Below are 23,915 nucleotides of genomic sequence, written 5' to 3' on the forward strand. Positions count from 1 at the left end.
CCATGGATTACATGTCAAGTCTTCATTCGACTAAGCACGATAACCACTGTGTTTTCGTGGTCCTTGACAAATTTTATAAAATGGACATTATGGCAGCCTGCAAGAAAAGTAACACAGGAGAGGTCACTACTAAGCTCTTCTTTGAGCGAGTGTGAGTACACTTTGGGATCCCATAATTCATTGTCTCAGATCGGGACAACAAATTCCCAAGTGAATTTTGATAAAGTCTCTAATCAATGTCGGAGACCAAACTTACTAAATCCACGACTTTCCAACCCTGAAGTGATGGCCAAACAAAGGTCGTTAACAGGATGATTGTATACATTTTACACATGTAAAACTTGAAGCATCCAAACACATGGGATGAAAGCCTCCCTTATGTCCAACACAGCTACAACAGACCTCTCTATAGCTCAACGAACCACAACCCATTTCAGGTAGGGTTTGTATTTAAACCATTATGTCCCATTACTGTGGCCATACCATTTGTAGCTACTTAGGCAGATTTGGTTCACGTCCAATACAAAGCCGACAGGGCCAACAACTTCATTGAGCTCATTCAACACATCCACCAACGGTTCCATGATATATTGGACAAGGACCATGCAAGTACAAAAAACACTATAATCATCATGAGGTGTTGCACAAGTTCCAAGTGGGAGGAAAAGCTTGGCTACATTTGTAGGAGCGCTTCACCGGACCCCACCGCAAGCTTCACCCGCTCTGATATGGGCCATACACCATCACCAAGGCTGTAGGGGAAATTCCTTCGAGCTCAACATTCCATGTTAGGCCCCTATAGCACTAGTGATTTCCCCATTACTATTGTCATTGTATCCCTTATTGTTATTATTGTGCCCCTATTGTCCCCATATTGTTATTAGTATGCCCCATAGAAACCCACTATTGTTATTTTTGTGCCCTTATGTTATTACTATTGTGTCAGCTTGATTATATTATAACCCCTTAGACTCCTATTTATAGAATGGACATTTAGTCATTTGTATCATCCAAGAATTGTTCATTTGTGTAATGTAAAGGAGGTTTCCCCCTCGAAGAGGTTGAATTCTAAAGTGTTGATCTATCTTTTCTATCTTTTTGTGCGCTGGTTCCTACTATTTGGTATCAAAACTTTGTATTCTAAGGTTTCGCTGGTCCAAATAGGTCATTGTGGCATTTTCGCTATAACTTTTTTCCTGCGTCATTTAAGAAGATTAAAAAAACCCATTTGAGACGAAATCGTTCAGAAATTCAATTCCAAATTTCAAAGCTTTTCTTGCTATATGTGCAGAAATATGATGTGAGAAAGTTGGGATTTTCGCAGACTCCCGAATTACATTCAAAACAGGTGACCTGGGGAAAATCGTCATAACTTTTGTTTGGAGAATCAGATTGAAATTTTGTTAGAAGTTTCAGAAAGAGAATAGCATGTAGCCTATTGTGTATCAGTTTTAGGTACTAAGGTCGAAACAGTGTAACGTGGCAAGTCGTACAAATTTGCTCTATTGAACTAATCTATAATCAGGGCACCATGGGAGATTTGACATAACTATTTCTTGGAGAATCAAATCTTGATCAGACTTGTGGGGTTAGAAAGAAGACTCAAAGGGCTACCGCAAGACAATATTTTAGAGATTCAAGGTCCGCAATTACAAAGATACAGCAGATTCAATATCGAACTCTTACAAAGTGAAAAAAAGTGCGTAGTTTTTTTTAAATTTTGCATAAGATTGATTTGGAAAATTATTTTTGCATAAGATTGATTTGGAAAATTATTCTGAAGGATTTCAAAGGGAATAGTGAAGAATTATTAGCATTAATTAATTTCCCGAAAAAATAAAATGGAAACACCTAGCAAGCAACATGAAAGCTCTAGCATGACTCATGAAGAAGAGGAAGAAATGCAACATGATATATCAAAATTACAAGACCAAGTACAACAAATTTCACTCACTAAAGGTAAATGAAGCCAAGATGAATGTCATAAAGACCAAGATGAATGACATGGAAGCCAAGAGGAATGGCCTGCAAAATATTATGAATGGCATGCAAGTTAACATGGATGGCATGGAAGCTAAGATGAATGACATGGACACTAAGATGAATGGCATAAACGATAAGATGGAAGAATTGAAAATAAATTTGAATAAGTTGCTACAAGAAATGGGCACTAATGGTGAAAGGGTAGTAAAGGAAACTCATGCTGAAAACAAAAAAAAATGTTAATCATGATTTCACAGACTCTAATGTTGGATTGAAAACCCACCATCTTGCAAAAATCGATATGAGGAAGTTTGATGGCAAGGATCCTGGAACATGGATACTATAGATTGAGCAATTTTTCGATCTCCATAATGTGCAAAATACACAAAAGGTACCTATTGCAACTTTATATTTGGAATCAAATCAGTTTGTATGGTATCGATGGCTTTTCTCTCTTAAACAAATTATACATCTCATACTGATGAAAACCAAGCCTACTCTCTCCTTTTAACCCTCCTTGTAGAACAACCCCAATAGCAATATCTTTAGTCCCACTCCCCATCTGACATCTCCCAACTTGGGCTAACTCTAACACATTCTCCATCACCACTGTCCCTCTTTCCCCACCATGTTGCTAAGCGTTGGTCCTACAAATGGAACGCAAGGGGTTCTTAGACAACCCTAAATCCACACATTGTGCATGAAAGTGTACCTACAAAGAGGCAATAGCCTGCATGTCGCACCCTTCTAAAATCCATCCAAGCGAACAACACATTCTGAATAATCAAATTGATGTATCCATAATCCATTCTCAATCTTATCATCATTATTGTTAGCATCATTGCAACGCATTCTATGTAACATAATATGCATACATCCATGTTTATATTCAAAGGCAAGTAGCTTTTGAACCTCCCCCTGGGACATCGCCACACCATTCCCATCGACAGCAAAAGAAGAACTTCCACTCTCTACAGGCCTCGTCACTCAAACTTCTGATTGCTCTAACCATAACACACAAATGAATTGAAATCATAATTCCAATACCAAAGAAAAACAATACCACTGATATCACCACAGATGTTACCATAATGCATGTTATTAGAGTAACTATATGAACATACATCAATTTCAACAGAACAATTATGTAGTTAAATTATGTTCACTTCTTTTATGGGATGATTTTTTTTTTTTGGTGGGGGTGGGGCTTTTGGGGGGGGGGGCTTCCAAATCACAACAATATGAACCCCCTAAAAAACAATGTATAATAAAATGATCACCAATATGTTGAAACTGAATCAAATCATCTTCGTCCTGGTTAGAGTTTGCAATTGGATTTTGATTTTCAAGTCAAATTCTTCGGATTTCACAATGATTCTTTCCTCGCATCCTTAAAAACTACCCACCTCTTTTATGGGATGATTTTTTTTTTTTTGGGAGGGGGGGGGGGGGCTTCCAAATCACAATAATATGAACCCCAAAAAAATAGTGTATAATAAAATTATCACCAATATGTTGAAACTGAATCAAATCATCTTCGTCCTGGTTAGAGTTTGCAATTGGATTTTGATTTTCAAGTCAAATTCTTCGGATTTCACAATGATTCTTTCCTCGCATCCTTAAAAACTACCCACCTGATTTCCCCAACAAAAGGCACTTTAACGCCATCCTCGAGACCACGGAAAGGCTCCATCGGCATTGGATTTTGCAGGTGAACCTTGGATATTCATTATTTTAGTGTAAAGCCTTGGTTTTTGGGGCCATTTTGGCCAAAACCAAATACACAGAAAATCTTTGCAAAACACGACCGCATAGCAAGTCCCGAGACTCCTAGTATGCAACGTCATTCCATGGTGGGACCAATCATGGAATGCCATGTGGTATATTTTTTGCAACCTTATCACTGTTACATTACACCTGCCAAGTCATATAAGATATCCGCTTTGGCTTCTTACATAAAAACTACGCTATGTTGTTGTTCGAAATTTTGGTATCTCAAGGAGTTTTTTATGGAGGCAGAGGAATTGTCTGGATGGCCAACAGTGGCCAAAATTCAAGCACAAAATTTTCAAAAATTATTGGAGAAGCAGTGTTTGAATTATATTTTTGATGGTGGAAATGGATTCAGCATCATCAAAAACATCTGGGACTCCTAAACTTTTGAAGTTTAACAACAACTATAACTTGGATTTACAAAAATCTTTGACAAATTTTCTCAAAATATAACCAAAATTTCCAAATACTCGTGAATGCATCGAATACCACCATTTTATTAATGCAAACTACCCAAATTAACCTTATAGAAAAGTGATTATTTTAAAATGTGTTATTTTTCAAATGATCTAGAAAATTTATATCAAATAAAAATTGATTCAATTTTCTTATTAGGTTCAAAGTATGTTTTAAAAGTGTATCTTTTTTTTTACTAGCGATTTCAAGTGGTGTGGTTGTTCCAGTATTAATTTTACAATTTTACAGCTGAATTATGATTATTTTTTCTTATTTTATAGATATATTTTTTACAACTTTCAAAATTCCACATAGATAACAAATTGGTGGTCACTCAAGTAGCCATTTAGATTAGATTATATATAAAACAATTGTAAAAAATATTAAATAACCATTTTAATATTTTTGTTATTATTATGTATTATTAAGATTTATTCGCATTTATATATATACATATATATAATTGTAAAGAAAAATTATTAAATGAATGGATTATTAAAATTTATTAGCTATTTTATTGTTGTGTTATTAAGATTTATTCAAGTTTATATATATAAATAATTGTAAAAAAAAAATTATTTAATGACTCGATTATTAAAATTCGTAAAAGAGTTGCTTATATATAAATATAAGTACTCTATAAGAACCATTTTGAGGAAAATATATGTCTGTGTGTGTGAAGGATGATGTAAATGTGTGTGTGAAGGATGATGTAAATTTAGTGAAGTTTAAACATATTACAATAATGTTTATTATTTAATTGTTAGAAAGGACCTTCATTGAGAAGAATAAGAATTTATTATCGACTGCTAAAAATAATCTCTCCTTGTATACAAGAATTTTTTCTCAACCATTACAAATAATCTATCTATATGTTTACTCATGAGATTTTGAATTGCATGGGTAAAACATTATTTATAAAAAAGTCATTGATTCAAATTTTCTATTAATTTAAAATAATAATAATATCAATTTTATAAAGTAATAAAAATTAAAATTAAATTAAACATTTTACCAATTTTATGAATAAAATTTGAAAATTTTCATTCCACATAGAACTCATAAAATTTGACAAGAATAGTCCTTGAAAAAAATTTCATTCCACATAAAACTCATATAATTTGACAAGAATAGTCCTAAAACTTGACGATGATAGTCCATGCCAGCTTGTACCAATAAAATGTCATTTGTATTTCTGAAACACACTATAAATTGAGAAATAAAATGTCATTTGTATTTCTGAAACACACTATAAATTGAGAAATAAAATGTCATTTGTATTTCTGAAACACACTATAAATTGAGAAGTTTTTCATTAAAAGACTAAAAAAATAGTTTTCTCCCTTTTTTAAATTAGATGGCAATATCATGAGATGTTTCTATTTTTAGTGAACTTGTACCAATAAAATGTCATTTGTATTTCTGAAACACACTATAAATTTAGAAGTTTCTCAATAAAGACTAAAAAAATAGTTTTCTCCCTTTTTCAAATTAGATGGCAATATCATGAGATGTTTCTATTTTTTTCTATTTTTAGTGAATATTAATCTGGATGCAAGCTGGCAATTAATTTTGGTTTGCTAGGTCAGCATCCCTAATGAAGATGCCCATGAAATCTGTACGGAACTCTGGCAGGGAGCTCAACTGAGGCCACGATTTCAAGGGTCGGAGATTGCGCGTCCATCACCAAAAAACTGGAAATCCCGGTGCCTTCGTTATGGGTAAAAGTCACGATGTACCCGTCGTCCTCCTCGACATTTAGATCCGAACTTCGGGCCACGAAGAATGGCTCACTGCCGAAGCAACCTTTGCCATACGACCTCGACGCAACCACGCACTCCATGGCAGCCGTCGTCTCCACCATATCAAAGTCGAGTTTAACGACCCCGCAAAGTTTAGGCAACGGTGTTCTCATCGACATGTATGCATACCTGTTCTTCTTCGCAACAAACCGGGGATTGATGATGCCCAACTCCAAACATTTTGAAGACAATGGCTTTCTGAATACAATCCCGTTTCTCAAATTTATGCGGACCTTCTCTACTGTGGAATGGACCAAATGGGTTCTCTCCAGAAGGTGCTCCACCGGGTAAAAATTCGCGACAATCAACACGATCTCGTCGCCCTCGTCCCACGCGTTGAGCAAATGGATGAAATTGAAACTCGGGACTTCGAACCATTTCATCGCATCCTCGTCCGTTGCGTAGCGCAGGAGAACGCCGAGCCGTGGGACCGACCTTAGCGAGGTCGCAGCCCATGGGAGAGTCGCCGCCGACAATCATGTTCATGGGGTCCACCACGATTTGGGTATCGGGAAATATGGCATACTGCCTTGTTATCGCAAAATCATGAATAAACGACACTTGCAACATCGACAAGATTCCAACGTCCGGTTCTTTTTCTCCGGCAAGCAACACTCTGAAATAATTGAGAAACGGAGGAATGAAACTGCAACGGAAAGCGAAAAGCTCTCGCGTCTCAGGGTCCATCTTGGGATGTGCTATCATGGCCATGAAGAGTTTACCGTCGAAGTCATACCTGCCGACAGTGACGATGTCGCCAGATTCTGTAACGTTCTTTGCGTATGCCAGATATGATTCCTCGAGCACCATCACTCTGCGATTGAAATATAAGAGACCGGTACTGGCCAATCCTACGCCATTGAAGGGATTAAAGAGGCCAAGAGCCACTCTGGCGTTGAACAAGACTCCCCTGGCCAATCCCGCGTCGAGGCTGTAGAAACCGTAAAAGAAGTTGGGCACTACCCGACCTCCCGCCGTCTCTTCTTGCACGAATTTGTGCGTGCGTACGAAACGACCGCAGAACGTTACTCGGCCGTCTTTAATCCTAACGGCGTGAAGCATTCCGTCACCATCGAAAAGATGGTGGCCGCCTTTGGGGACGTATCTCGGATTCGGCCCATTGCGGATATAAACACCGTTTACACAAGCAGGGAGAGTGCGGGGCATATCCAAACTTGATTAAATAGTTTGAAATAAACACCAGGGGCAGTGTTTAGTCCAAGGGGAAATAAATGTAGAGACTCATATTTAGTAAAGTTCTAGGGTATTAAAAGAAAAGTGGTTATATGTATAATTGAATAAAGAAAACTCAGATAGTTGGGTCATTTGAGTCTCTTTTCCTGCCTTAGAAAAGGATAGTTCCAAGGATGGATTCTTTTTTTTTTGGGGAAAAGAAGAGAGAGGGAGGAGAACGAGGGGGAAAAGAGTGAAAGAATACACGGCCCTGAGATGCGCAGGTGAGCAGAGTACTGTTGTTCTGAGGAATTCCTAAGCTAGACTTGGGCTAGTGGAATCCTCAGTAGATCCTTGCAAGTTGGGACTCTAAACTGGACCAGGGTCCTAAGGTTTGGAGATTAGACAACTTAGGATTTGAACGGAGATCAAACAACTTAGGATTTGAAGCTACACTATTTGGACAAGTGGAAGCTTGGGGGAAAACTAGACATCGTTGTCAGTCTCAAGGTTGAGAGGAGAGACTTCCTGGTTCCGGTTGGTATAATTGATGCAATTTACATTATAGTCATTTACATTACTATGACCCTTGCAAGTTGGAACTCTAAACTGGATCGGGGTCCTGAGGTTTGGAGATCAGACAACATAGGATCTGAACAGAGATTAGACAACTTAGGATTTGAAGACTGGGTGAAGACTGGAAATCATTGTCAGTCTCAAGGTTGGGAGTTTGGGAGGAAAGCCTTCCTGGTTCCGATTGGTATAATTGATGCAATTTACATTACTGTGACCCTTGCAATTTGGGACTCTAAACTAGACCGGGGTCCTTAGGTTTGGAGATCAGACAACTTAGGATTTGAACCTACACTATTTGGACAAGTGGAAGCTTGGGGGAAGACTTGACATCATTGTCAGTCTCAACGTTGGGTTGGGAGGTTGGGAGGAGAGACTTCCTAGTTCCGGTTGGTATAATTGATGCAATTTACATTACGGTCATTTACATTACTGTGACGTTGTGTTACTGTGTTGACATTAACTGGGAAAAAGGAAAGAAAAGCCAATTATTTATTTTATTTGTTAAGGAAAATAGTCGTAACCAGTGCTGTATGTTTGCGTTGAGAACATAATTAGTTTTATAACAAGAAAATTGTGCAGTGGTGTCACACTGGTATCTACATATATATTCTTTAGAGAGATATAGAATATAGACAATAAGCTTTTGTTTGGACTTAAAAATCACAAATGAAGGAGCATGTTCTTTTATGCAAAATAAAAACGGGTATATTCCCTAACATAAAAGAAAACAACCAATTTCATGTGCAAGAACAACACATATTCATATTATATAAAAGAACGCTGAAAAGAATAATAAACATAACATGTTCATTTCCTTGTGAAATAGTCATTAGTATGCAAAGTGGAAGCTTATGCACATATATAACCAGTGAAGGAGTCATAAGGCTAGAACAGTGTTATAATCCACTGAATATGTTTCCTACACAAAGAAACCGGTCTTAGAATAGCAACAGAAGGTTGCTTGAGATCAATGGTTCGTACCAATTAAACAAAGCTACAATTGGGAGGCGAGCAGGATCTCAAAACTCCATATCCATCCACAACCCATTATCTGCTAAACTATCGGATAACTGAACAAGTCTGCGGCAGTTAAAACACTAGTAAAGACTGTGAAGGGTCTCGATCAACGACTAAACAAGGGATTAGAACCACCATGGAAATATTGTGCAAATGAATAAACCAACTGTACTGAAATTGTAAAAGAATCCATTTAATGCATACAGAACTGTGGAAGGAAAAAAAACAACGACGCTAATAGTATTATGACTTCGTCTATAAATAGAATCCATCGTGGGCGGCCAAATTAACACGAACCTGAATAGAGCACAACACCATCGACAAAGAAATTTGAATCATGCTTAAGTAGATAAAAATAGAAAAATGACAGTCGCAGATGTGAAAACCCCTGGGTATGGAGCACCTAATCGAATAACCCAGGTTTCTTCTCAGAAGGAATGTGACAGAACCTTCTCCCAAAATAAATAACAGAGACATCATCCAACAAGAAAATGACAAGTATGTAGACAGTATCTGAATACCGATAATATATATAATTTAGCTGTAATAATATAACAAAAACAACACCGAGACTTCTTAAGGGTATAGATTAAATGTTATTAACAACACAGTAGGATCAACCCTTAGCCTCAAGGTTCATAACCATATATATTAAGCTGTAATAATGTAACAAAAACAACACCGAGACTTCTCAAGGGTATAGATTAAATGTTATTAACAACACAGTAGGATCAACCCTTAGCCTCAAGGCTCAGAACCACCTCTAGCATCTCGCCAGAAAATGCCGGAGGTACAGACAAAACCCCAACGGGAATTAAAATAGAGGCAAACACTCTCTTGCATATGGAGGCTCGATATAACATATTCACCCCAACCAAACCATCCATTCGAGATTTGTTAAAGACAGGAGGTCTAGAAAGCAGAAATACGCAAAAGAACCAACCTGGAGATGAATATCCAGCGTTTCGAAGTAGTGTGGAAGAGCCAGCAGTCCTGGAGGATGGCCTTCCCACCTGTCGAAACAACTCGCCTCGAAGTTATCTTATAACAAAAATTTAGTAGTAAAAACCCAAGAAATGGAACAGGAGGAATGACAACAATACTTACAGTAGGAACTTACCTGATTCGGAGATGAAGGGGGGATTCCTCTGCGAGAAGCAGTGAAGCCGAAATGAACCATCAGAGAGCTTAGGGTTCCCTGAGTAGTCTGAGAAACTTCCATTTCACCGACATTCCCCACCCTCTCCGCCTGTAACAAGCAGTTGGAGGACAAAAATTGCAAAGCCATCGGAACCAGCGGAGAAGTACCAAATGAACTGTCTGATGCGGCCCGGAGGGGTAATTACCCTAACCTGTCCTCGTTTAATCACAGTCGTAGGATGAGTTTTGGGAAAGGCCACCATTGAACGGTTGTGGGTTGGCATCGATAATCGCAGTGCATCTGGAGGTGTGCCACATAGTTAATGAGGGCCACCCACATCATAAAACAGTAATATTAAATTAATAAGGTCTGCGAAAAATTCACCAGGTGAGTACCAGATCCGTATATCAATTCAATTATCCATTTCCACATGACTGCAATATTAATTGTTCCGAACCATATGTTAAATGAACCGAGTTTGCCAGCTGTAATAATTAAGCCACGAAGTTTGGTATCGTATGGTGAAGTTAAAACGAATGTTTTTTTTGTGTTTTTGAGTCTGTGTAGATGTGACAGAAAATTAATCTAGATGCGAGCTCGAGCTCGGAATTAGTTCCGGTTTGTCAGGTCAGATTCACTAACAAGGAAGCCATGGAATCCAACTTCGGTAGGGAGCTCAACAAAGGCCACGATTTCAAGGGTTGGAGATTGCGCATCCATCATAAGAAAATTGGAAATCTCGGTGCCTTTCGTTATGGGTAAAAGCCACTATATACCGTCTTCCTGCTCCGCATTTGGATCCAACAAAACAAAAAAACCAAACCATAGAGCAATTAAAGTACTATGATTTTCACTTGCGGTATGGGTAAAAGCCACTATATACCGTCTTCCTGCTCCGCATTTGGATCCAACAAAACAAAAAAACCAAACCATAGAGCAATTAAAGTACTATGATTTTCACTTGCGGTACAACTTGGAAAAAACTCAAATACCCAAAGTACCGAAACATAGAACAATTAAATTACTATGATTTCACTTGCTATACAACTTGAAAATAAACTCAAATACTCAAACTCCTCATCTCGCCAATATCCAATGGTCAAACAACTCCAAATTGAAAAATACTCAAAGTCCTAACCCAAACTCTCTTCAACAACATCGCCAAATTACCAAATATAGGCAGAAGTTGCATGTTTCTTTCAACGATACATCTAAATATTTGTGAATGAATGCACTTAATTCCCCATATTATTAATGCTAAATACCCAAGTTAACCTTATAAATTAAAAGTGATTTTAAATTTTTTTTTCTTCAAATATTTTATCATTATTTTTAATGATAGATCCTTTAAAATAAAGGAAAAATTAATTTTAATCGCTATATTTGATTAATTTAAATATTATAATTTTTCTATGAAACAAAAAAGATTTCATCTTTTTTACTGGGGTGGAGTATATTCTAGAATAGTTTTTGCTCGGTTAAGAATTATTTTTCCTTAAAATTAATAAAATAGGTTAACCACTCAAAATAGAGAGACATTTGGCAAAAGCAAGAACCTACCCTCATTGGGCCTAGAGTATGCTCTAAAACTATTTTTGCTTGGTTAAAAGCTCATTTTCCTTGATGTAAGAAAATAGGTTAACAACCCCAGACCCAAAGACATATGGCAGGAACGAAAGTCTGCCCCCTTATAGAACATAAAAATTTGAGGAGCAGACATAGGAGACAAATTGCTGAATTGAGGCTTCTGTGATCCATTCCACTAGTGGGTTAGAAACGCGTCGATAAATGAAATTTCATATAATTTACGCGGAAAAATCTCTCATAAGACAAATTTCTATCAAAGCTATTCGTTTTATTGCATTCAAAACCAAATTACAAGCTACATAATAGTGTTTCTGAGATCCAACAGATTCCAAACAAAGAATTGTTTGTTGCGAAAATCTCTCAACAAAACCAACAAACTAATCTACATATCTACTAATGTAAGCATTATTTCCAAGTCCTCCTTTAATGCTTACATTTACATAATTACAAAGAGTATTACAAGAAACATGAATTGTTTGTTTGGAAAATCTCTCAACAAAACCAACAAACTAATCTACCTATTTACTAATGTAAGCGTTATTTCCAAGCCCTCCTTTAATGCTTACATTTACATAATTACACTGAGTATTACAAGAAACATAAATTACATATAGTCTACATTACAAGAAACATAAATTACATATAGTTGTGTCTGTCTGACTAGTCTTCCTTAGCACTTATCCTCACTTTGAAGTCTCCCTGGCACTTATCCCCACTCTGAAGTCTCATAGACAATGTTCTTTTCACCACCACAATCTTTGACCTTCCCATTCAACTCATTTAAGACATAACCACCTCTGACCATCTTTGATGAACTTTGTATAATTGATACTTTTCAATTTCTCGAAAGACAATCTAGACACTAGACTATATCCAACAATCAATTATGCAATTGACCTTTTTACATACATGGATCTCATAAATGCAATTGATCTTTCTACATACATGGATCTCATAACATACCCTATAACTGATGCTCTTGAAGTTCGAAGCACAACAAGACCCATCAACATATGAGAGACTCATATAATCAAATTAATGATGCTACACCTAAAAACCTTAAAACCACTATATTTCTCTATTCAATAATTGGTTCTACACCTCAATAAACTATTTAACCAAGAAAGCAACCTAACTCATAACAGTAAGACCATTAACTCTTCCACTTACAAAGTGAATCATGAAAACCACTGATTTGAACTATATTTCTCTTTTCAATAATTAGTTCACGCCTCAACAAACTATTTAACAAAAAAAATCAACCTAACTCATGACAACAAGACCAAAAACTACTGCGGAAACCCTTCCACTTGCAAAGTGAATCATGAATTACGCCAACAAAACCACATAAATAAATCAGATTTGCAAGGGTGGAAGATCGATTCCACACTCGTTTAAGAAAGGTGTAGGCTGCCACTCATAATCAAAGCACCCTCACCTCACTGTCGCATGAATTGCAGGTGAGGCCCCTGAAAGAAGCGCATAGACCATAACAGGTCATTGGCTGCATCGAAATTCATTATGATTACTTGTTGTGACGATGCCCAAGATGAATACGCCCAATTAAAAATCAATGCTTCGTTGCTTCTCAATGGATGTGGCCTGGATCCCACGCCTGGTCAAGAATGGCAGAATGCCAGTGCCATAATCTACTCCAGCGACGACCTTTCACGTTGATCCATCTTCTTTGGTTTGAATTGGAAGCAGTCGGCCTTCAACGTTGATCCATCTTCTCTGGTTTGAATTGGAAGCAGTTTGAATTTCTAGATGTTAGCAACTGTGAATATCTATGTAGCCTGCATTCAAGAATAGGTCAGAATAAATCTATGCTACATCTGAATGTGAAGGCTGCAAAAATTTGGAGCCATTACTTTATGGATTATTGAAGCTCTGATCTTTAACAATGTAAACTTTGAAACGGGAACTGATATTGTTACCCGTTTCGTAGAGATAGCAAAAAATTGACCTGATTTTGAAAAGGGGTGATGCAAAACGAACATGTTTTTTTTAGAGCATAGTTTTTGGCACTTTAATTCTTTTTATGTACATTACGTTTTAGAATCGTTCTAGAATGGTAGTAATTTTCATGCTGATTTTAAAAAGTGAGTATTCTGCATCACCCCATTTTTTTAAAACCCTGTGTTTTGGCTTTAAATTTTCTAATGTATAAAATGTAAATAATTATTTTGTAAATTAGATCATTTTTGAAGTGGCCGTTTTCTTCACATTTTTTTGTTTTTTTATTTTAATTTTAACTTTTTTTTTAGTGAGGTTTTTATTGTTTTGCATTTTTAATTAGGAGGTCGATATTTAGAATTTTCGATATTCTACATATTTATACATCCTTAATTAATTTTTCAATCCACATGAAATAATTGTTTCTAAAAAACAATATTTTTTAACAATGGACATAAAAATAACCATTTTTAACATAAATATAACTAAAAAACTACACATTTTGATAATTTTTTGCTAGAACTGACATGTCAAAATCACAATTTTTATACGATAATTTTAACTAAAAATGGTTAAATAATAGCTTTTTTTATGAATTTCATGTCAAAAAATAATAATAATCACTTTTTTCTTCAAAAAATAATGATTAACTTAAAAATCAATGCGAAAATCACATATTACAAATATTGAACGTACAACAACCCTAATTGAGTGTTTATTCTTCTCATAAAATGTCAAAGTCAAAACATTGCAAAGCTTGATTTACAAGCATAACTTAAATTTAATCAACAATGTCACGTAATCCAAACTCTTCATCCTCTAGAGTTTCATCATTGTCTTCTTCCACAATATTTTTTGTTTCCTTTTGCTCACTTTCCTCTTCTAATGGGTCTTTGATGTCTGCGAATCTCCCAATTTATGTCTTTTCAAACATTCCATGTAATGGTGGTTGGGGTTCCTTTGCCTTTTTTGCCACACGTGATTCACTAAAGTCCCCTTTATTCAACTCAATTTCTTACATTGCATCTGCAAGAAATTAAAGAACATTAATTCTTTGCTGAATGAAATTGCACTGTACTGGATCTTTTTCAATTGCAATGCAATTTATTTATTCCTTTTTAAAGCCAACATGCTAGCGTTGCACCTAATTATCAAGCACAAAATAAATAATGAACTAAATTAGTACAATGGCATATTAATTAAAAAATAACATATTGAAATTCAATTCCATATAATAAAACTTACCTAAGCCAGAAAATAAATCCAGAACCCAATCTCCTTCATCTGAACAAATGTCTATAAGATAGTTAATCAATAATTGTGGTTTTTGATAAATGTTAACTATCTCTCCTTTTTCTTTTGATTCCGGGAATCAACCAGCGACCAGCCTGGCGGGCAGTTGGTCGCTGGGTGATTCCCACCAGCCAGGCGGGCGGCTGGTGGCTGGGTGATTCCCACCAGGCGGGCGGCTAGTGGCTGGGTGATTCCCACCAGCGGGGCAGGCGGCTGGTGGCTACTTCATTCCCGGAATCACCCAGCCACCAGCAGGGCGGGCAGTTGGGTGATTCTAGGAATCAACCAGCCACCAGCCAGGTGTGCGGCTGGTGACTCCCGGCTGGTGACTCCAGAATCACCCAGCCACCAGCCGAGCAGCTCGGTTGATGGCTGGAAGAATCAACCAGCCACCAGTCGGGCGGCCAGCTGGTGGCTGGGTGATTCTGGAATCAACCAACCACCCGCTGGCAGCCCGACTAATGGCTGGTTGATTCCGGAAATCAACCAGCCACCAGCCGGCGGAATCAACCAGCCACCAGCCGGCTGGTGGCTGGTTGATTCCCGTAATCACCCAACCACTAGTCGGCCACCCGGCTAGTGGCGGGAATCAACCAGCCACCAACCGCCCGCCCGGCTTCACACAGCCACTAGCCGGGCAGTGAAACCGGGTGGGCGGCTGGTGGCAGGTTGATTCCGAGAATCAACCAGCCACCAACTGTCCGCCCGGTAGGTGACTGGTTGATTCCGAGAAGCAACCAGCCACCAGCCGGGCGGCTGGCTGGTGACTGATTGATTTCGGGAATAAACCAGCCACTAGCTGGCCGCTCGGCTGGTGGCTAGTTGATTCTGGGAATCAACCAGCCACCAACCGCCCGCCCGGCTGGTGGCTAGGTGAAGCTAGGCGGGCGGCTGGTGGCTGGTTGATTCCCGGCTGGTGGCTGGTTGATTCCGGGAATCAACCAGCCACCAGCCGGCGGCCCGCCCGGCTGGGAGCTAGTTGATTCCCAAAATCAACTAGCCACTAGCCCCGCTGGTGGCTGGGTGGTTCCGGGAATCAACCAGCCACTAGCCGACCCAACCAGCCACTAGCCGACCCGGCTAGTGGCTGGTTGATTCCAGGAATCAAGCAGCCACCAGCTGGCCACCCGGCTGGTGGTTGGTTGATTCTGAGGATCAACCAACCACCAGCCGGGTGGGCGACGAGTGGCTCATTGATTCCCGGAATCAACCAGCCACCAGCCGAGCCAGCTGGTAGCTGTTTGATTCGGCTGGTGGCTGTTTGATTCCGGGAATCCACCAGCCACTCGCTGGCCGCCCGGATGGTGGCTGGTTGATTCCGGCAATCAACCAGCCACGAGCCGCCTGCCCGGCTGGTGGCTCGGTGTTTCTGAGTTGATGCGGCTGGTGGCTGGTTGATTTCGGGAATCAACCAGCCGCCTGTGTCGGGCTGGTGACTGGTTGATTCTAAGATTCAAACAGCCACCAGCCGGCTGCTGGTTGATTCCGGGAATCAACTAGCCACCAGCCGGGCGGCCATCTGGTGGCTGGGTGATTTCAGGAATCAACCAGGCACCAGCCGGGCGGGCGGCTGGTGGCTGGTTGATTCCCGCCCGGCTGGTGGCTGGTTGATTCCGGGAATCAACCAGCCACTAGCCGCCCGCCCGGCGGGTGCTTGGTTGATTCCCAGAATCAACCAGCGACCAGCTGGTCGCCCGGGTGGTGGCTAGTTGATTCCGGGAATCAACCAGCCATTAGCCGGGGAACCAGTCGCCCGCCCGGCCAGTGGCTCGTTGATTCCGGGAATCAACCATTCACCAGCCTGGCGGCAATCTGGTGGCTGGGTGATTTCGGGAATCAATCAGGCACCAGCGGGGCGGGCGGCTGGTTGATTCCATCCCGGCTGGTGGCTGGTTGATTCCGGGAATCAACCAGCCACCAGCCACCAGATGACCGCCGGGGTGGTGGCTGATTGATTCCAGGAATCAACCAGCCACCAGCTGGCCGCCCAGCTGGTGGCTAGTTGATTCCGAGAATCAACCAGCCACCGGCCGCCCACCCGGCTTCACCCAGCCACCAGCATGCGGGCGGCTGGTGGCTGGTTGATTCCTGGAATCAACCAGCCGCCAGCCGCCCGCCTGGCTGGTGACTGGTTGATTTCGAGAATCACCCAGCCGCTAACGGGGCAGTCGGCTGGTGGCTGGTTTATTCTCGGAATCAACCAGCCACCAGCGAGCAGCTCGACTGGTGGCTAGTTGATTCCGGGAATCAACCAGTCGGCGGCCACCAGTTGGTGGATGGTTGATTTAGGGAATCAACCAGCCACCAGCTAGCTGCCCGGCTGGTGGCTGGTTGATTCCGGGAATCAACTAGCCACCAACCGCCCGCCCAGCTTGTGGTCGGGTGAAGCTGGGCGGGCGGCTGGTGGCTGGTTGATTCCCGGAATCAACCAGCCACCAGCCGCCCGCCCGGCTGGTGCCTGGTTGATTCCCGAAATCACCCAGCCACCAGATGGCCGCCAAGCTGGTGGCTGGTTGATTCCCGGAATCAACCAGCCACCAGCCGGGCGGGCAACTGGTTGCCCGGCTGGCTGCTGGTTGATTCCCGGAATCAACCAGCCACCTCCCGGGCAGCCAACTGGTGGCTGGTTGATTCCCAGAATCAACCAGCCACCAGAGGTTGATTCCCGGAATCAACCAGCCACCACCCGAGCGGCCATCTGGTGGCTGGTTGATTCCGGGAATCAACCAAGCACCCGCCGGGCGGGCGGCTAGTCGGTGGTTGATTCCCGTAATCAACCAGCCACAAGCGGGGCGGGAATAAACCAGCCACCAGCCGCCCACACGCGTGGTGCCTGGTTGATTCCCGAAATCACCCAGCCACTAGATAGCCGCCCGGCTAGTGGCTGTTTGATTCCGGGAATCAAACAGCCACTAGCCGGGCCGCCGGCTGATTGGTGGCTGGTTGATTCCATCAACCAGCGGCCAACTGGTGGCTGGTTGATTCTCAGAATCAACCAGTCACCAGCCGGGTGGGCGGCTGGTGGCTGGTTGATTCTCGAAATCAACCAGTCACCAGCCGGGCGCGGGCGGCTGGTGGCTGGTTGATTCCCGGAATCAACCAGCCACCAGCCGCATCAACCCGAAATCACCCAGCCACCAGCCGGGCGGGCGGCTGGTGGCTTGGTGATTCCGGGAATCAACCAGCCAGCAGCTGGCCGCCCGGCTGGTGGCCGGGCAGACGGCTAGTGGCTGGTTGATTACCGGAATCAACCAGCCACCATCTGGGCGGCCAGAGTGCGGCTGGTTGATTCCCGGAATCAACCAGCCACCAACTGGCTCGGCTGGTGGCTGATTGATTTCGGGAATCAATGAGCCACCAGTCGCCCGCCCGGTTGGTGGCTGGTTGATTCCCGGAATCAACCGGCCACCAGCTGGCTCGGCTGGTGGCTGGTTGATTTCGGGAATCAATGAGCCACCAGCCGCCCGCCCGGCTGGTGGCTGGTTGATTCCGAGAATCAACCAGCCACCAGCCGGGCGGCCAGCTGGTGGCTGGTTGATTCCGAGAATCAACCAGCCACCAGCCAGCTGCCCGGCTAGTGGCTGGGATATTCCCGGAATCACCCAGCCACCAGCGGGGCCGACGGCTAGTGGCTAGTTGATTCCGGGAATCAACCAGCCACCAGCCGGGCAGGCCGTCGGTTGGTGGCTAGTTGATTCTGGGAATCAACCAGCCGCCAGCCCGGAATTAACTAGCCACCAGTCGGGCTGGTGGCTGGTTGATTCCGAGAATCAACCAACCACCAGATGGGCGCGCAGGTGGTGGCTGGTTGATTCCCGGAATCAACCAGCCACCACCTGCGCGCCCATCTGGTGGTTGGTTGATTCTCGGAATCAACCAGCCACAAGCTGGCCGCCCGGCTGGTGGCTAGTTGATTCCGGGAATCAACCAGCCACCAGCCGTCCGCCTGGCTTCACCCAGCCACCAGTCGGGCGAGCGGCTATTGGCTAGTTGATTCCCATAATCAACCAGCCACCAGCCGGGGGGTGGCTAGGTGAAGCCGGGCGGGCGGCTGGTTGATTCCCAGAATCAACCATCCACCAGCCGGTGGCCGCCGACTACTTGATTCCCAGAATCAACCAGCCACCAGCCGGGCCACTGGCTGGTGGCTGGTTGATTCTCGAAATCAACCAGTCACCAGCCGAGCAAGTGGCTGGGTGATTCCGGGAATCAACCAGCCACCTGCGCTGGCTAGTGGCTAGTTGATTCCGGGAATAAACCAACGACCAACTGGCTGCCCGGCTGGTGGCTAGTTGATTCTGGGAATCAACCAGCCACCAGCTGGTCGCCCGGATAGTGGCTGGTTGATTCCGGGAGTCAACCAGCCACCAACCGGGCGGGCGGTTGGTGGCTGGGTGACTTCCGCAATCAAGCAGCCACCAGCCACCCGCACGGCTAGTGGCTGGGCGATTTCAGGAATCGCCCAGGCACCAGCTGCCCGCCCGGCTACTGCACCACCCCAGCGGCCCGCCTGCTCGCCCGGCTAGTGGCTGGGTGATTCCCGGAATCACCCAGCCACAAGTCGCCTACCCGACTGGTGGTTGGGTGATTCCCAGAATCACCCAGCCACCAACCAGGCGGCTGGGTGGGCCGCTGGGGTGGCGTGGCCTAGGCTGGCGCCACCCCGGTGGCCTGCTCGCTTGCTTAGCTGGTGGCTGGGCCGGGCGGGCTGCTGGTGGCTGGGTGATTCCTGGAATCACCCAGCCACCAGTCGGGCGGGCGCGAGCAGCTGGTGCTTGGGCGATTCCCGAAACCGCCCAGCCACCAACCAACCGGGCAGGCGGGGTGGCGCGAATCACCCAGCCACCAGTTGGGCGGGCGCAAGTAGCTGGTGCCTAGGCGATTCCCGAAATTGCCCAGCCACCAACCAGCCAGGCAGGCGGGGTGGCGCGAATCACCTAGCCACCAGCCGGGCGGGCAGGCGGGCCGCCGGGGTGGCCCGGCCTGGGCTGGCGCCACCCTGGTGGCCCGCCCGCCCGCCCGGCTAATGGCTGGGCGATTCCGGGAATCACCCAACCACCAGCTGAGCGGGCGGCTAGGCCGCCGGGGTGGCACAGCTTTGGCTGGCGCCACCCCGACGGCCCGCCTGCCCACCCGGCTGGTGGCTGGGCGATTTCAGGAATTGCCCAGCCACCAGCCGCCCGCCCGGCTGGTGGATGGGCGATTCTGGAAATCACCCAGCCACCGGGCGGGCGGGCCGTCGTGCTGGCATGGCCTGGGCTGGCGCCACACTGGCTGCCCGCCCACCTTCCCGCCTGGTGGCTGGCCGATTTCGGGAATCACCCAGTCACCAGCCGTGCCACCCCGGCGGCCTGCCCGCCCGCCCAGCTAGTGGCTAGTCGATTCCCAGAATTGCCCAGCCAGCAGCTGGGTGGGCAGGCTGGCCACCGGGGTGGCGCGGCCTGGGCTGGCGCCACCCTGGTGGCACGCCTGCCCACCCAGATAGTGGCTGGGCAATTCCTGGAATCATTTTTTTTTTCTATCTACCATGTTATGGTTGAAAACATGTTTAATTTATACTTAGGAAAGAAAAATGATATCCTACCAAAAACATTAAAGTGTTTTTTTCCTTATAAACAACTTTATTTGGCACATAAAAATTTGGTTTTACTAGCAGTTTTTAAAAAGTTTGAAAATTGACCCTAAAAAAATAAATCATTGTTCAAGTATCATCACTTTCGTTTCGAAGCTATATTTTGCACGAAAATTTCGTAGTCACTGCCATTTTTAAAACATGTTCAAAATTGACCCCTAAAAAATAAAATTATCATTCCAGTATACAAACTTTTCATTTTTAGCATTGTTTTTTATGTTTTTTCGGGGTTTTTTGGCCAGAGTTCCCGTTTTGAGTTTATAGTTCCCGTTTCAAAGTTTACATTGTTCTTTACAAACATTGAGGTTGAAATGCGTCATATGCAACAGGAAAGCAACACCCAGTTGTTAAGCTCCATCTCCCATAACGGCCGCTGACTATCTGGAATCTGTCTGCCACCGAATTAGCTCCCTTTGCCGCCAATTTATTATGGAAACTGTCTGCCAACCGATTCCATTAATTTAGGAAACTATGTGCAGTTAAATTAATTTCTGGTTAGGAGATTCTGAAGTGGTCCATTACTCCATCTGGAGTTCTATACCATGATCTGTGGAACACCTGACACATAGCCAACAGAAGCTTGATGGAAGCTTGGCTATATATTTTTCTGTTTGGTCCCCAAGCTTGTATCTCAATCCCTTTTAGTTTTACACCATCAAGTGAGAGAGCAGAGCTTGGAAGTGCCTTCCAGATTTTCTGTATTCTTCTTATTTCTGCTTGCGTGAGGTTGTTCTGTCCCCACTATGCACAGATTTGACCCATTGGGTGGAGAGAACCTGTATGAGAGTGCCATTGTGCTTGTGCTTATGTTGTCATGTGCTTTTACCGTGAGCTTTTATATGCTCTACTCATCTCTATATATTGTACAGTGTAGAGGCTAAGATTTACCCTTGCTATACCTTGCGAACTTTTGAGTTCCGGACTGTTTTGTTGTATTAAAAATGGCCCATGTTTTGAAACCTGTTTTCGTTCTGCTTACATGGTAATGTCCGAAATTGCTTCCATCTGATCATCTTGAAAATTTAGCTTTGAGTGTGAGAGGTTCTTTTGTTGCGGCCATTCCAAATCTAGCAGGCTTCCAGATCCAAAAGGATTACGCTGGCATCGCAGTAAACAGCGTTGGATACCAATTGCAGATTTATTGGTTTAGCTGTGCGTAATGGATTAAGGCAGTTCAATCGTTATGGCTTGTGTAAATTAATAAAGCCTGCAAAGAGTGGAGCTGCTTAAAGACTGCAGTTTTATTTTTATTCTTTTCAAGCCAATGCCAGAAAACAAAAGAAGGAACTGCCGGAAGCGTTGCAGAAAGTTTGCAATCAAAGTGTGAGCAGCATCAATGGCTAGAGGTATTTTTTATTTGGGCATTTAAGTTTTTGATTCTATCTTTGTTCCGCATTAAGTTCAGGTTTAGCATTGTAGAATCATTGTTAAATAGCTTACATTTGGTATCAGAGCCTTAATTTATCTCTGCCTTGATGTGTATAAATTTATAACTGTGCTCTATTTAATTTGCATAAAGCAGTGCTTTAATTTTAATTTTAATTTTATTTATCTTGTGAGGAATTATTACCGTCATTTACCGTAATGCTGACATTTATGGCAGTTTTTACAAGAAACAGTTATATGGAGTTTGTTTAAAATGTCATTTTGACTTACTCCTTTCACGAAACATTATTTTTACTCTGGTTAAGATTTGTTTATAATTTTATAAGTAAATTTTTAAGTGTTTCGTCAATGCGGTAATTGTTTCTGTTTTTCATATTTTTTAAATTGCTTCATATTAAACTGTGTATATGTCATTTACTCAGCATGAAATGTGAAGTACTGTGTATAGTTTTTTTTATTCAATTTATGTAAAAAATAATGTCTAGTGATCCATATAATTTTAATTAATTAGAGAATAACCACAACGTCTCTAATTAAATAAAATTATATATTATGATTGGTTAGGATCACATAAAGATTATTTAGACATTAAATTGTAATTAACTATACTAAATATAATAAATTTTATCCCACAGGAATTTTTATTATATTTATATAATTAATTAGGATAAAATTTCATAACTTACCCACAGGAGTTATGAATTAATAATTTTATCATAAAGTTCAAAACTATGAATAATTGAATCTGCTTGAATTAAAAATTTAGCCCACGGGCAATTTTTATGTCATTAGATTCGATTTTGAGCATGATTTACATTGGTAAAACATGAAATTTTATTTAAGCCTCAATTTTAACATAAGCATGTGATTTTTTAATTTTGATGCAGTTGTACAACCTGCAAATTTCTCTGAAATTCGTTGTGATATCCCTGAACTTAAGGGAGATAACTATAAGATTTGGAAGGAGAGGGTTCTCCTTCATTTGGGGTGGATGGACATAGACTATGCTATTAGGAAAGATGAACCACCGGCACTCACTAGTATACCAACACTACAACGGACATCATGCTTTATGAACGATGGGAGTGATCCAATCGCCTAAGCATGATGTTCATTAAGACTAAAATTTCGGCTGGTATTCATGGTTCCGTTGATCAGCATGAAAAGGTCTGAGACTTGTTGAAGGCCATTGATGATCAATTCGTCACTTTAGACAAGGCACTAGCAAGCACCCTAATCATGAAGTTCTCATCCCTAAGGCTCACCAGTGTGAAAGGTGTGTGCGAGCACATCATGCAGATGAGAGACACTATGGCTCAATTGAAGAAACTAGAGGTTGAAATATCGGAGTCTTTTCTGGTGCACTACATCCTGAACACCCCTCCGCACCAATACGGACCTTTCAAAATCTCATACAACACACATAAGGATAAATGGTCAATTAATGAACTCATGACCATGTGTGTTCAAGAGGAAGAGAGACTGGTGATGGAACTGGGAGAAAGTGCAATGCTGGCAACGCGTGGAAAGGGAAAATCTCAAGCCAATCGGAAAGGGAAAGGTAAAGTACCTCCCCAAGCCGATATCAATAAGGATTCCAAGTGTTTCTTCTATAAAAAGAAGGGACACATGAAGAAGGAATGCGCCAAATTTCAGAAATGGCTTGCAGATAAAGGTAATTTAATCTCGTTTGTTTGTTATGAATCTAATATGGTTAACGTCAATATTAACACATGGTGGATTGATTCTGGATCAACAATTCACATTTCGAATTCCTTGTAGGGTTTGCAAAACCTAAGGAAGCCAGTGGGAAGTGAGCAAAACATCTTATCAGGAAACAAGATGGGCTCGCATGTGGAAGCTATAGGAACATGTTATTTAACTTTAAGTAGTGGCTTTGTTTTAGAATTAGAAAAGACTTTTTATGTTCCAAGTTTTTCTAGAAACTTGATTTCAGTTTCAAGGCTTGTACCTTTTGGATATTCCTTTAACTTTTCAAAAAAATATTTCAGTCTATTTTATGAATCTAATTATGTTGGGAATGGTATTTTTTCTAATGGTCTTTACTGCATTAATTTACAAAACAATGTCACTTATGATTCAATGCATGTTCACACTGGTACTAAAAGATGTGTTATTA

The 23,915-nt window shown here is 42.3% G+C and overlaps 1 protein-coding gene and 2 pseudogenes across 2 annotated transcripts; all 3 read right to left on the reverse strand.

Annotated features, from left to right (window-relative positions):
* Positions 1–3,676, reverse strand: part of LOC149255834 (putative carotenoid cleavage dioxygenase 4, chloroplastic) — a 103,871-nt pseudogene extending 100,195 nt beyond the window's left edge.
* A 2,102-nt stretch (positions 3,677–5,778) lies between these two features.
* On the reverse strand, positions 5,779–7,759 carry LOC149255837 (putative carotenoid cleavage dioxygenase 4, chloroplastic pseudogene; annotated as a pseudogene).
* A 790-nt stretch (positions 7,760–8,549) lies between these two features.
* LOC149255838 (uncharacterized) lies at positions 8,550–10,555 on the reverse strand. 2 transcript variants are annotated; one of them, XM_089457317.1, is made up of 3 exons: positions 9,901–10,555; positions 9,724–9,793; positions 8,550–8,843 (listed from the first exon to the last, which is right to left on the reverse strand). In XM_089457317.1, exons 1-3 carry the CDS (start codon positions 10,066–10,068, stop codon positions 8,818–8,820), a joined length of 264 nt encoding a protein of 87 aa, XP_089313443.1. In that variant the 5' UTR covers positions 10,069–10,555; the 3' UTR covers positions 8,550–8,817. The 2 variants fall into 2 exon arrangements, with proteins under 2 accessions (XP_089313443.1, XP_089313442.1); XM_089457316.1 differs by lacking the exon at positions 8,550–8,843 and having other exon boundaries at positions 9,100–9,793; positions 9,901–10,308.
* Positions 10,556–23,915: the final 13,360 nt, after the last annotated feature.

This window comes from Pinus tabuliformis, chromosome 7 (assembly GCF_031772625.1).
Source record: "Pinus tabuliformis cultivar Carrire ecotype Pingquan chromosome 7, CPIR1, whole genome shotgun sequence".
In the NCBI taxonomy this organism is placed as follows: domain Eukaryota; kingdom Viridiplantae; phylum Streptophyta; class Pinopsida; order Pinales; family Pinaceae; genus Pinus; species Pinus tabuliformis.